The 14,751-nt window shown below is 41.6% G+C and overlaps 1 protein-coding gene across 1 annotated transcript in view; it reads left to right on the top strand.

Annotated features, from left to right (window-relative positions):
* The window catches only part of NCKAP5 (NCK associated protein 5), a 471,806-nt gene that overhangs the window by 386,751 nt on the left and 70,304 nt on the right, over positions 1-14,751 (top strand). Inside the window, 2 exon segments of the mRNA XM_065413737.1 lie at positions 3,726-7,585; positions 9,664-9,841. Of these exon segments, the coding sequence (XP_065269809.1) occupies positions 3,726-7,585; positions 9,664-9,841 (4,038 nt within the window).

Genomic DNA, 14,751 nt, shown 5'->3' with positions numbered 1-14,751 from the left:
GTCTTCTTGTTTCCCTTTATTCCCGTAGCTAGTTTGAGCTCATTTTGTGCCTTTGCCTTTCTAATCTTACCCCTGCATTCCTGTGTTGTTTGCCTATATTCATCCTTTGTACAGTAATTTGTCCTAGTTTCCATTTTTTATATGACTCCTTTTTATTTTTTAGATCATGCAAGATCTCGTGGTTAAGCCAAGCTGGTCTTTTGCCACATTTTCTATCTTTCCTACCCAGCGGAATGGAGCGGTCGGAAATTTCTGAACTATTTGCCTTTCTTCTTCTTCTCCCCCCATCCCTTTAAATGATTATCAAACTTGTTAGAGTTTGGTGGGGGCAAATGTGAGGATGTGAGAGGATCTGTCCGAACAAACTTCAGGCCTCCTTAACTCTTTAAGCTATCTGGCACAAGGGCCTACAGCACGGGTGGGCAAACTTTTTGGTCTGAGGGCCACATCTGGGTGGGGAAATGTCATGCAGGGCCGGGGCAGGGGGTTGGGGTGTGGGAGGGGGTGCGGTTTGCAGAAAGGGGCTCAGGGCAAGGGGTTGGGGCAGAGGAGGGGGCCAGAGTGTATGAGGGGGCTCAGGGAAGGGGGTTGGGGTGCAGGAGGGGTGTGGCGTGCAGGAGGGGGCTCAGGGCAGAGAGTTGGGGTGCAGGAGAGGTGCGGAGTGCTGCAGGGGGCTCAGGGCAGGGAGTTAGGGTGCAGGAGGGGTGCGGGGTGCGGCAGGGTATTGGGGTGCAGGCAGGGGGCTCAGGGCAGGGATTTGGGGTGCAGGATGCAGGAGGGGTGTGGGCTCCGGCCCAGCGCCGCTTACCTGGAGCGGGCTCCGGCCCAGCGCCGCTTACCTGGAGCGGGCTCCGGCCCAGCGCCGCTTACCTGGAGCGGCTCCGGGGTGGCAGTGGCGCGCACTGGTGCCAGGGCAGGCTCCCTGCCTGCCTGCCCTGGCCCCGCACCGCGCCGCACCGAGCCGCTCCCATAGTTTGCCCACCCCTGGCCTACAGAGTACAACATGCAAAAACAGTCTATGCATTTACACACGAGGCCAAGCTGTGCCACACTGGCTTCATTTGGGTTCCTGCATTTAATCAAGGGTAGAATTTGGTATATTTAGCAGGTTTAAAAAAAAATGTTGTTATGGTTTAGGAGGCAGGAACCATATGAACTGATAGTATTTGCTTCCACAATGCATAGGAAAAAAATAGATCAGAAAGGAGGTCTCGTGATCTAATGGCCTTAAATAGAAGAGTTGGAGAGATTTCAGCTTGAATCATATTGGGAAGCTTAGCCCCTTGACCCTAATTGTTGAGTTACCTCAATGCAAAGTGCTAATGCATGGTGAATTAGCACACAACTCTGGGAGCATCACCATCACCAGTGCCAAAGGGTTAAGCAAGTTGAGCTCATATTGTTTTTAATCATTTTCTATTCTCCCTGTCTCTGCATTAACTGAGCATATTGAATGGTAGCTTCTCTGAACAGCAACTTCTTGGCAGTTTTGGAATTTCTCCAGGTTTCTTGTCAGAAAGAATGTTTCATTTAATTTCCTTTTCTAAGCATGCTAACTTCAAAGTAGGCTTTTTGAGAGGGGCTAGACTAGGGAGGTAAAGGGGTGAAGGATTTGGGAAATGGAAACTTTCAGCTCTTAGGTTCAGATATAACTAGCAAATTCACAGCCATGAAAAACGCAGCACGGACAATGAAATCTAGTCTCTCCCCCCATGAAATCTGGTCTTTTGTGTGCTTTTACCCTATATTATACAGATTTCATGGGGGGAGACCAGCATTTCTCAAATTGGGGGTCCTGACCCAAAAGAGAGTTGCGCGGGGGTGGGGGGGTCACAAGGTTATTTTAGGGGGGGTCACAGTATTGCCACCCTTACTTCTGCGCTGCCTTTAGAGCTCTCCCGGAGAGGTGTGGCCGTTGGCCAGGTGCCCAGCCAGCAGCAGTGCAGAAGTAAGTACCATACCATGCCACCCTTACTTCTGTGCTGCTGCCTTCACAGCTGGGTGGCCAGAGAGTGGCAGCTCCTGACCAAGGGCCAGGGGTGAAAGTAACTTAAATGACTTACTGATATGCAGGGTGGACGGGGTCCTGGGCCAGGTGTGGGGGGGGCCTCTGGGCCCCCTGAGGGGCGGGGCCTCAGGTGGAAGGGGCAGGGCTGGGGCCAAAATCCCCCAGCCAGCCCTTCAGCGCTGCCCCGCCTCCGCTGCCCGGGACTTCGGTGTTGATTTAAAGGGCCCGGGGCTCCAGTCGCAGGTACGGTGATGGCAGTGGCAGCCAGGAGCCCCAGGCCCTTTAAATCGCTGCCAGGGCCCCAGGGTAGCAGTGGCATTGGCTGGGAGCCCTGGGGCTCCGGCGGAAATTTAAAAGGCCCCACTCCAGCCACAGAAATTTTTCCAATGTTGTTTTAGAAATGTGGCTTTGACCATATCCTGAAGGGAGCCCAGTCTATGCAGTCAGAAGGGTTGGAAATTTCTGTAATATTTAAGGTAAAGATACATTTGCTATAATTTAGTAAAGTACCACAGTCACACTCTATCTCACTGTTAGAAAATTGCCTTTTCTTTTCTAGCTATGCCCATCTCTAGCTCTTCTTTTCAAATCACATTTTGCTCAATTTGCATTTTTGTTTGCTGGTCATACTCAAGCGTTTTCTGTTGTATTGTGCTTCCTACCTTTTCAAAAAGGTAAGTTGAAACAGGCAAAAAGAGAGGAGCTTTCCATGTAGAAAACTATTGGGGACTTTATGGGAGCTCAGGGGTTTCTTTCAGTAATAGACACCAAACTCTCTGGTTAATAAAAATAAAATCTCTTCCTCTTTCTGGGTTGCTATACTTATTTTTGGTTGTTAGCATATCAAACCAAACAATAAACATAAGACCTACTACAGACTTCTCCTATCTCAAGTCCAAGCATCAGTTATAAGAAAAGCCCCATAAATGGTCCATAGTGCAGAAGAATCACCTTTCCTAGCTGTCTTCTGGGCTGCTTGGTTGGTCTCTAAGCTGCCTGAGTCACATCCAGGCAAGAGCAGCTGCTAATCCTGTTCTTAACTGCAGGATACAAACCCCACTTGCCAAACAACCCCACTTCTTCACTAACTAATAATAACAATGGTAACAAACCCCTATCTTAGGTACTTATAGGGCCCCATTACCTCACAGAAGTAGAAGTAAGGTTTGTGAGGCTTCCTCCCAGGTCCCAGCATGTCATAGTGGTCTGGAGTTCATGTAAATATGCAGTATTTACTATATATGCTGTGTAGTCTTCCCTTATTTTTTTTCCTCATATGTGAAATGGTAGATCGCCTGACCATAAGTTTGCATGCATGAGTGCAGCCCCTTCACTATCCTCTGTTCTCACTTTTTATTCACTCACCTCATTGATTCCCATTTCCTCTTTCCCCTAAATTCAAGCCAACTATCCTCATTCTCTCCCTCTGCTTTCCCAATCTCTCTCTCATTCAGACATTACCTTTCTCTTTCACACTCAAATTTCTTCTGCTCTCTTTCTGTCTTACCCCTCTCGTCCACATTCTCTCTCTCACACACACCAATCACCCTCCCCATTTCACACTACTATGAAATACTGTGTTAAGAAAGACTATTGGCATCAATTCCAAAGATAGCAGTTTGTCTAGATGAGACTTAATACCAAATGCAATTTATAACCAATTAAATAAAAGGTGTTACTTTTTTTCCTTACCAGCATATTCTTATTTTTTTAACAGTCATCTATAAGCTGGGATAAAAGAATAAGCATTGGTTCTTCACTCCCGAGCAACCTCTCTAGTCCTACAGACGATCTACCTCCAACTCGTATCAAGGAAAACCACATTTTGGAAGGGCTGAAGAAGTTACAGAAACGAAAAATGTTATTTGAACCATCTTCAGTAATATCAAAATGGGGTTACAAAGATTGCATGGACTCCAATGAAGGAATATATTCCCCTGGAATTAAATGTGGCAGCCATGAAGAACAAACTCATTGTAAGCCAATGGAAATAGGGAGCGTTGGCATCGAGCACAACAAAACTTTCACTTATGATTCAGATTCACATGATGATGCAGATGATGAATCTTCATCTTTAGTGTTGCTGCATGAAGTACCAAGCAAAGGTTGCAGGCTGTATTGTAATAAATTAACCCACAGTATTTCTGACAGTCTATTTGGTTGGGAGCCTAATGGGAAACATTTACCAGAAAAAGGTTCAGATTTTAATTCAAAGGAAAGACCTGAAAAACTAACTAGTTTTGTCAATGATTTTCAGTCAGAGGTAAAATCATGCACAAATGTTAAGCTGCCTGTACTACAGCTAGATCAAAGCGCTGCTAATCTAGGTTGGAAGGACCTTAATTTACAGTTTTCAGATACTGATGACAATGAAGTCATGGATGAATTACATATAGAAAGCAGTGATGAAAAAAGTCCATCGGAGTTGTTATTAACTCCCTTTACTGACAAGCATACAAAGAGCTCTGACATGCTTGCAGGGATGGAGAATTCTCAGTTTGTATCTACTGACGGAGAGGAAAACCAAGTATCCACTCAGTCAGAAATTGGGCCAAAGACATGTAATTTCATTAAACAACAAAAGGTTATAAAAAAGACTTCTTCTGAAGAATGCACTACTGTAATATTTGATGCTGAGGATGGCGAGGCTATTGAATTCAGTTCACATCAAACTGGAGTAGTCACTGTGACTAGAAATGAAATTTCCATCAACCGACCACAAAGTGGGCCCAATGCAGAATACACTGAATTTATACCTCAGGGAATAACTAATTCGCAGACAGGAACTAATGCTAGAAACTACACTGTTTTAGAAACACCTGAAGATGAAATCGAGAAAAGGACTCTTCAGAATAATGTAGGGAATGAAAATACAATTGTCCCCATGACATGCAGTGAATCTTTACACTTTGGAAGAGCATTGTTGCAAAATACTGTACAACAAAAGCTAGTGAAGCCAGTGTACAATGTATCATATAAGGCCAATTCCATCTCCACTGTTCATGCAGGTATCAATCAAAAACAAAACTTGACTAAAATACCCAACAGAAGTAAGTTTTCACCACAGAAAATTAAGATGACAGATAGTGAGGAGTCCGCTGCAGCCTTATCGTCTGGCCCAACAACCCTAGAAAAATCACCAGCTTTGCTGCCTATGAAACTGTCAAGATTCAAAAAGGCACAAAGTCCAACTCATAATCTGGATTTGAAAATAGACATAGAGATTCCAAAGCACCCTGCCCATTTTCCTCAAAATTCTAAAATTCCAGGCAGAAGTGATTGGACAAAGAATCCAAAGAGTCAAGTTCCAGAATCGCCATTATTGCCTCGGCACCTTATAGAACCCAGTGACTACGGAGAGCCCCCAACCAGAGATATTCATTGTGATTTAGCAATTGTAGAAACCCGATCCCCATCACCCCCCCCTCCTCCGGGCCGGTCAACTTCACTGTTGATAAAACCAAATTATGAACATTCTCCACCTTTATCCATAAAGCCAGGCACAACTGTTCCCAATGAAACAGCAAAAAATATTCTTAAATTGTCACCCTTAAAAAGAACTGCAAACCCTATAGCTTTTCATAATCAATCTAATCGTGAAATGCTAACAAAAAATACACCTCTAATGGCCAAAATTGAATTAGTTCACCTTCAAGAGAATGGAGAAATGAGCACACAAAACATGCTTCAGCAGTCCCACAGCTCCCCTGGAACCTCTCAAGGGCCTTCCAAAGTTTTCACAAAAAGAGCTTGCCCAAAACCCTCTAATCAATCAGTATTCTGTAGCAATCAGGAGCTTTCTAACCCAGGATTACGGACATCTAAGACCACCTCTCTAGCTTGTGTGTCACTGGAAACGGTTTCCTCACAAAGCACATATTCAGGCAAAAAAGGACTATCCGATGGCAGTGGAGTGCCTCAGCCACAAAAGATGCCAAACAGTCTGCCCACATCTCCACAATGTCAAACAGCAAATAGTGGTGAGCCTCTTCTGTGTCATGTTAACCGTTCCTCATTACCACTATCGTTTCATGGCAGTGACACGACAAATGCTGTCCAGATCTCTCATGAGAAAGGACTGAAAACCCGCCTCCCTGTAGGACTGAAACTACTTGTAAAATCTCCCCAACTCCTCAGGAAGAGTTCTACTGTACCAGGGAAACAAGAAAAAGACAGTATAAATGCAGCTTCCAAAAGCAATGTGAGTTCATGTAAGTACAAGCAGGATGAATCCATGTGTCTAACCACCATGGAAACAATGGGTACGGAATTAAGAGTCACTAAGGCCAATACTGAAATAAAAGATCAATTTTCCATGGGACTTACTATTGATACAGCATCACCTCACTCACCTGAAAACTGCAGCATGATGGTAGACAGAAGAGATGGATTAGAAAACAAATTAGTTAAGAGATCTGTTTCTTCTAGTAACAAAACATACTTAAAACCGGCTCTGGGAATGAATGGAGCAAAAGCCCGTAGTCAAAGTTTCAGCATTCATACAGGGGAAAAGCCAGCTACTCCTGTGACAGAAGGGCTAGGAAAAGTACGGACTCAGATTATTACTAACACTTCTGAAAGAGGAAATTCTTTAACAAGGCAGAACTCTACCATGGAAGGATTCCAAATCAAGGCCATTCCTGGGTTAGCAATGGCATCAGAGACCCTTTCAGATACTTCAAAAGTTCCAGAAAAATTCTATTCTAGACAAGGTTCTGATGGAAGCATGAGTAGTTCCAATAGTCAGCATGGTAGCCCAAGCAGACTACCATTCAGAACATCTCCAAAAGTGGACTTGTTTCACAACATTTCAAAATGTGAGGGAAACAAATCACCTTCTCAGAAAGATACACCAAATATATTTGTCCACAATGAAAAAAGCAGTGAGAATTCTAAACAGCATCCACTAAACACAAAAAGTATCATGCAAGCAGAATTGGAGTTGGAGTCATCACCTACTATTCCAACAGAACAAATTTCATCATTTCAAAACTTGGATGGAATACAATATCCTCGTAAACTTGAAGCAAGCAAGTCACAAAGACAAGAAACCTCTTTAAAGATACCAGAAAACTCTGAGGTTACCAGTGCTTTGAATTCATCTGTTGTACAACCTACAATAGAAGAAAAAGTCATGTTGTGTATCCAGGAAAATGTGCAGAAGGGTCAAGGGCAAAACAAGTCTCCCACCACCGAGATGAAACAAAAGACTGGGCCCTCTATAGCTAGCTGGTTTGGTTTTCGTAAGAGTAAACTCCCAGCCCTGAATGGTAGAAAAACTGATGTTCCTAAAACAAAGGTAGAAAAGAAAGAAGCAAAAGGTTCAGGTTTTGGAAATAAGCAGGCAAAGTCAGAGAAAAAAAAAGATAAAAAGAAAACTGACCAACACTGTGAAGCAGAAAATGAATTTAATAAGAAAACTGAAAATGGTGACATTTTAGATGATGTTTTGAAAGGCAAAAAGAATACAAAAGCTTCACAAGACATTCCTGGCCAGATTAGGTGTTATCAAAAGAGTGGTTCCTCCACCATCACATATTCAGCAAAAGACAGTTTTATGAAAGAACTTTTAAACAGGTAATTACTTTATGAAACAATTTGGGATGTGCAGTTTTTTTTTTCTCTGCAGCTATATGTGCATCCTCGGTGTTAAACAGAATGCAAGAATGTTTCTTCTAGACTAGGAATGCATAGTGTAACCCACACACCTGCTGGGTGTGGTGTTCTCCCCCATGCAGTGGCCCTGAGACCACATAGAGAGAGAGAGAGATTATTAGTTTGGACTACAGCCTTTCAGCTCATGCGGTACAAGCTCATGCACTAAGCTCCAGAGGCTGCAGGTTCAATCCCGCCTGCGACAATTGGGGTCTGTCAGTGTTACAATAGCAGCATTTGTTTTGTACATATCAAGATTTTAATCTCTGGGGGAAAATGTTAGCAATAAAATGATAATCTGGCTCATGTTAGTTTGTTAACCAAACCAATGGTCTTTGAAATTAAAGAATGGTAAATTTGATCAAAGATTAGAATCATAGAATCATAGCATCATAGAATATCAGTGTTGGAAGGGACCTCAGGAGGTCATCTAGTCCAACCCCCTGCTCAAAGCAGGACCAATTCCCAACTAAATCATCCCAGCCAGGGCTTTGTCAAGCCGGGCCTTAAAAACCTCCAAGGAAGGAGATTCCACCACCTCCCTAGGTAAAGCATTCCAGTGCTTCACCACCCTCCTAGTGAAATAGTGTTTCCTAATATACAGCCTAGACCTCCCCCACTGCAACTTGAGACCATTGCTCCTTGTTCTGTCATCTGCCACCACTGAGAACAGCTGAGCTCCATCCTCTTTGGAACCCCCCCCCCCCCTCAGGTAGTTGAAAGCAGCTATCAAATCCCCCCTCATTCTTCTCTTCTGGAGACTAAACAATCCCAGTTCCCTCAGCCTCTCCTCATAAGTCATGTGCTCCAGACCCCTAATCATTTTTGTTGTCCTCCGCTGGACTCTTTCCAATATTTCCACATCCTTCTTGTAGTGTGGGGCCCAAAACTGGACACAGTACTCCAGATGAGGCCTCACCAATGTCGCATAAAGGGGAACGATCACGTCCCTCGATCTGCTGGCAATGCCCCTACTTATACAGCCCAAAATGCCATTAGCCTTTTTGGCAACAAGAGCACACTGTTGACTCATATCCAGCTTCTCGTCCACTGTGACCCCTAGGTCCTTTTCTGCAGAACTGCTACCTAGCCATTCAGTCCCTAGTCTGTAGCAGTGCATAGGATTCTTCCATCCTAAGTGCAGGACTCTGCACTTGTCCTTGTTGAACCTCATCAGGTTTCTTTTGGCCCAATCCTCCAATTTGTCTAGGTCCCTCTGTATCTGATCCCTACCCTCCAGCGTATCTACCACGCCTCCCAGTTTAGTGTCATCTGCAAACTTGCTGAGAGTGCAGTCCACACCATCCTCCAGATCATTAATAAAGATATTAAACAAAACCGGCCCCAGGACCGACCCTTGGGGCACTCTGCTTGAAACCGGCTGCCAACTAGACATGGAGCCATTGATCACTACCCGTTGAGCCCGACGATCTAGCCAGCTTTCTATCCACCTTACAGTCCATTCATCCAGCCCATACTTCCTTAACTTGGCGGCAAGTATACTGTGGGAGACCGTATCAAAAGCTTTGCTAAAGTCAAGGAATAACACATATAGGAATTCAAACTATACCAGAAACTAGGCATGTAAGCATATGGTTTGAAACAGAGGAAAATTATGTACATGTTTTTTTATTTCTCCCATTCTCAGTGATTGTAACCAGCAAATGTGTATTTGGTAACTAGCCAGAATTAATTACATTTACAGCTACCATAACCTTAAGCCACAAAGACACTCAACAATCATTGTACAGTGATTCCCAGTTTGCCCCACAGCAATTCCAAATATAAAATAAATCATTGTATGTGAAAGACTAAATTGATACACTACCTGAAATTGCAAGTGACAGATTTGATCAAGACTAGTTAGAAACATTTATCACTCAAAGGTCTAGAGACAGAGAGATACAGAGAGGTTACTTTAAACATTAAAGGGATGGGAAAAGTAGAGTGCTTGAAGAAGGGCAATGTAATTTATCAGAGGAATCACTTTCTACCTGCAGAGTTGATAAGAAAGCAGCTCAGCAGACAGAAAGTGGATCAAATAATGTTTCCTACAGGAGTGTGTCGAAGGGCAGCTCCCAGGGCTCCTCTCTTCCCAGCAACTCTATCAGCGCTCAAGGAAGCCACAAGAAAAACAGCAAAACAAAAGCTGATATGGAAATGCAGCATGAGACACTGGTAAGTTCTTTAGTGCACAAAAACATTATTTCCCTTTTATTAATTTCTGGATGTGCTTTGTTCCTTATTGTCAGTACAGGCAAAAAATACAATAATTGTTTATATATACTAGAAAGAATTTTGTAACTACAGAACTATGAATTAATGCCAAATCTGACAGTTTGATTATGGGCCAGATTGTACGACTATTCATGAAGATTGTACTGCTTTTACCAGCAACTCAATTTCTGTAAATATATTTGCAACAATGATGCCATAATCACAGTGCAGCACAATGAAATAAGGGGACCATTTTCTTTTCTTTTTTACTTTCCCCTGAAAATTACACACTTGCGTCAAACATTCTTCTGATATGATCGAAACCATTAAAAAGTAAAAAGTGTAAAACAATGGGGGGAAAAGGCAAAATACTGAATCACATTTAGGGATGTTTGTCACTATCAAACACACAAGTGAGAATTGGATACTTGACTTTCCATGGGAATTAAGCCCCTTAGCTACCCTTTGTACCTTTGAAAATATCCCCCTTGAAATGAATTTTGTGCTTCTCTACAGTTTTAACTGGATCTGATACTTTAATTTATCCAGAAAGCAGAAGCGTTACAATTCCTAAGGAAAATTGTTTTAAGCACTGTCAGCTCTTGGGCCCTGATTGTGCAAAGTTTATGCATGTATTTGCTTACCTTTACACATTGTGAGTAGTGCTTGCTGTGCATCAAATGAATAAAGCTAAGAATGTGTAAATCTTTGCAGAATTGTGACCTAAGATCTTACTCTAAAGATACCCCTAATTGTGAAGTTTTTAATAATTAATCTTAGAACTCAGCTGAGAGTGATTTCTCCTTTAAAGTGGGCTTCTCCCATGATGTTATAAAGTTTCCAATACCGGTGACATACAGATATTTTAACTCTAACCGCCTTTAATTTTGTATCATAAAAACTTTCTTCACTCTTCATAGTTGTGTTAACCATATTATTTTCCCTTTTTGCAAAATAATTTGAATGTTTGTACCAAATGTGTACAGTGTACAGCATTAATTTAAGCATATCATTTTTGTTCTGACAAAATGGGTTATTAAAATACAGCACATGCTACCATTTCGTATGAGAACATTTGAAATATGAAGTAATTAAATATTTCTCTGGGTCATATTTGAAGGGTAAAGCAAGTTTCAAAAAGCTTCATAAGGGGAATTGGAAAACCTCTTAGTTTACTATTGATGTTATAGGGCTTAAGGTTATAGTATCACAGACACACTTTCAAGTGCAGGCAAATGTGTATTTTTATTTTCATGCAAATAATGTCTGTACTAAAAGGATATACAAGGTCATTTTAAAAAACTCTCTCAGAAAGCATTGGCAGAATGAATGCTTTGGAAAACTTTTTGCTCCTGGCTTCTGTGGTATCATCTCTTCTTTGAAAATGTAGATGTCCCCTGCATTATAAAACCACAAATTATAAGCATATCTAAGGCTGCCCTTGTAATGTCACTGAAAGGAAAGAGAGAGAATGAAAGTCTGGAAATGTGCAATATGCAGGAAATTCAATCCAACTGATCTAGAACTTTGATAGCAAAGCGGAGCCCCTTATCAGAGCCACTCAATTTAACTATGCCCCATTTAATATGGTCCTGACAGCTTAGGGTATATCGTCACTGTACAGAAGTACAAAAAGCTCTGAACCATTGCTTCTACAATTTCTTTTTTGCTTTCTTATTATTTTCTAATGCTGCAATAATTTGCTATGCTTTTTGTCTCTCATTTTGTAAAGTCTTTCTAAATGTAACAATAACAGTCATTTAGGACTTTAAGTATATCTTCAAGAAACACACTTCATTTTATCAGTGAAGTACAAAGATTGTCCTTAATATACATAAATAATGGAGAAATGCTAATTATCCTATTTAGCTTCTAAGGACAAATTAGTCATGGTGAAAAGGCATTACCTATTTTATACCATACATCCCTTTGTTAAGCTGGAAATCAAAGTATTGTAACTATATTGTTTTTGAAGATTCAAGTTGCTTCAGTTGTGAATTCCTTATTATGAATTTTGTTGAGTTTAATTCCTAAATGAAATAACTAGTGCCAACATGTTGAGAGGACATTTAGAATAAAGAGAATGAAAGGACATACTTTGTGCTCTTAAGTCTAATTTTTGAAAGAAATATGCTGTTAAATAGGATTTATAAATTAAGAGGAATTTCAGCTTGTCCTCCAAACTCATACTAGAGAAACAACTGAAACTCTTTAAATTCAGAGTTCATGCATTTTATTTCTATCTCTTTTCATTATTCTTTGGTGTCTGCTTTCTTTGAAGAAGATTGCAAAGGATTCTGTTTAGAGAGATATCTATGATTGAAAACACTAGCATGTGGTAGCATAGACCATTGTGTATTTTTTATAAAAAGGAAAAATAAATGCTTTTTGACAAAACAGCATAAATCTTTTAAAAAACCTTAAACTAAGAGGATTATTCTTCTCTTAACAATGTAAAGTACATTCAGTAATGAGGGTCAACACTGAAACTGACACTTGTACTTCAAATCTCATATCGTATGTACCGCTTTTTAAAAACCTGACAATAACATGAGACTCTTTTAAACATTAACATTCTAGAAAGTGTTTTTTCAAGTGTTTTTTCTTATACTTCATAGAATTAAATCTTTTCTCTTTCCAAGTGCTAATTAAAGGCACGGGGGCCTATTATGCCATCCTTTATGCAGCACTTATCCCTGATTTTTGTGCAACTTATACTAGAGAGCACCATTACTTGGCTCTCATATTTAAAAGATATAAAACTAGCGTCTCATTAACAGCAAGCTTGTATATACACCTTTGGGAGGGATACACAGCCACCAAATGCGTTATGATTAAGTTAATCAAAAAAGGTTCCTTTTGGACCAAATGCTGCTCACTCACACATGTAGTCCCATAGGCACAAAACAGTAACACCCCAAATGTTCTCTTCTGACATAGGCCTCAACTTGTTCAGACCATTGGCCATTACTTCAGGTGAGATGCAACAGCTTTGAATGGCACTGCCAGCATATTTTGGCTGCAAGACCTCTATAAGTGGTCTATGGTGGCTCATTCCACAGGAAAAGTGATCATGAAGTGACATACAGTCAGCCTAGGGGTAAATAATACCACACCCTCCCTTCTGCTGGCATAGTATGGAAATGGGGGCATGGTCAGGACAATTCTACGCTAGTCCTGAGCTAAGTTTTCATCAGCTATGAGACTACTGTAACACAATGTGGGGGGAGAAGTGGACAGATTAGCACCAGAATCAGGGCCGTTCAAGTGAGAAATTTGAGCCACCTTTGCATACAGCTCCCTGAATTGCACTCTGGGCATTTTGGAATACCCAAGGACATAGACCTCTATCATGAAGTTTAATAAAATTAGCAGGACACATACAATCTGTCATGACCTATGGGTCTTGAACCCAGCTTGTTGACAAGGACCTACTTGGGACCCATGAAGACCAGCCACAGTGTCAGGCTCTGCCCCTGAGGTCCAATTGTTGGAGCCCCAGGGTGGCTGATTGGTCCACTGGCCCTACTTAAGCCAGTAGTAGGAACAGGAAGCTGTTGAAACAGCTGTGCTCCACTCCTGTCCCCTCTCTGCTCCTCTGCTCCTTTATTTCCTGCCATCCAAGTTGTGGGTCCAGACCTCCAGTTTGTTTCCTGCCTCTGACCTCCTGGTATTCTGACCCAGCCTGATCCTGGTTCCTGACTTGTGGTGCTGATCTCCAGTTTGTCTTCTGCTTCTCATCTCCTAATATCCTGCCCTAGCTTACTTCTGTGTCATGACTGTGGAATCTGGCTCAGACTGCTGGGTCAGGCTGCCTATGTCCTGGCTGTGACACAATCCCTAAATGGCCCAGAGGTTACAACTGGAGTATTCCATGTACTATGGCCTGGTCTTGTAGTAGTTGTTCATGCAAAACTGCCATTGCTTTTTGTAAGAGTTCAACCAATGTATAATCTGTAACTATATACTCTGCCTTGAATAAGGCTGTATCACCTCAGGAGCAGAGCAAGGATCCAGTTATGACTCAGAGTCACAGTTCCTCATCTACTCCTCCCTTGCTCTGAGCCTGAGCCAGGTTCCACAGTCATACTCTGCCTATGTCCTGGCTGTGACCATGCACATATTCTTCTCTTATTCCACATGCCCTGAAGAGTTCTGTTCCCCAAGAAAAAAGTTCTTATAAAATCTTTCCACTTAAAAGAATATGTGACTTTTGCAAATTTATAGAGACAAATCCTTGACTTACTAATGCTAGTTATGAGAAGTCAATGGAACTACCTGTGTGAGTAAGACAAGCAGAATCTGGCCTATGATACATTTTTTTAAAAATTAATTGTTTTGCAAATAATAATAAATCCTAAGATTTTAGATTGGGAAGCATATTTAATACTTCTTTGAATGTATATAAAGTACAATAGATCCTGGAAGTGGCTTAGGGCAATGGAGGGCAGTTAACAAGTATTAATAAAAGCACCAAGTAGTGAAAGAGTGAATTTTTCTTCAGGGCTTGTTCTCTTTCAGGACAGCCTTAGCAAGTATTTTCCTTTCTGTTTGACTTATATATATTGGCATGGTGTAAGAAAAAACATACGCCCTTGGATTTGAATTATAGCCACACGTGGTGCACACTGAAGAGGTTTTTCTCTGTACATGTAAGAAGCAAGTTGACAAAATGCATTCTAGGAAGAAGCTTAACTATTTGTGCACCCATTTTTGGGAATAGGAGACAAGAAAAAGTGTGAATTATGCAGTCCTCTCAAGCATCACCTAGAAAATCCATGAGGCTAGAATCACACATTTTAACTACAGTGCAATAGAAAAGATCAGTATAGGGATCTTGGTGCATGATTCATTTTTTAAAATTATGATTG

This window comes from Emys orbicularis, chromosome 11, assembly GCF_028017835.1.
Source record: "Emys orbicularis isolate rEmyOrb1 chromosome 11, rEmyOrb1.hap1, whole genome shotgun sequence".
Classification (NCBI taxonomy): Eukaryota; Metazoa; Chordata; order Testudines; family Emydidae; genus Emys; species Emys orbicularis.
This window is presented reverse-complemented; position numbering and strand designations above follow the sequence as displayed.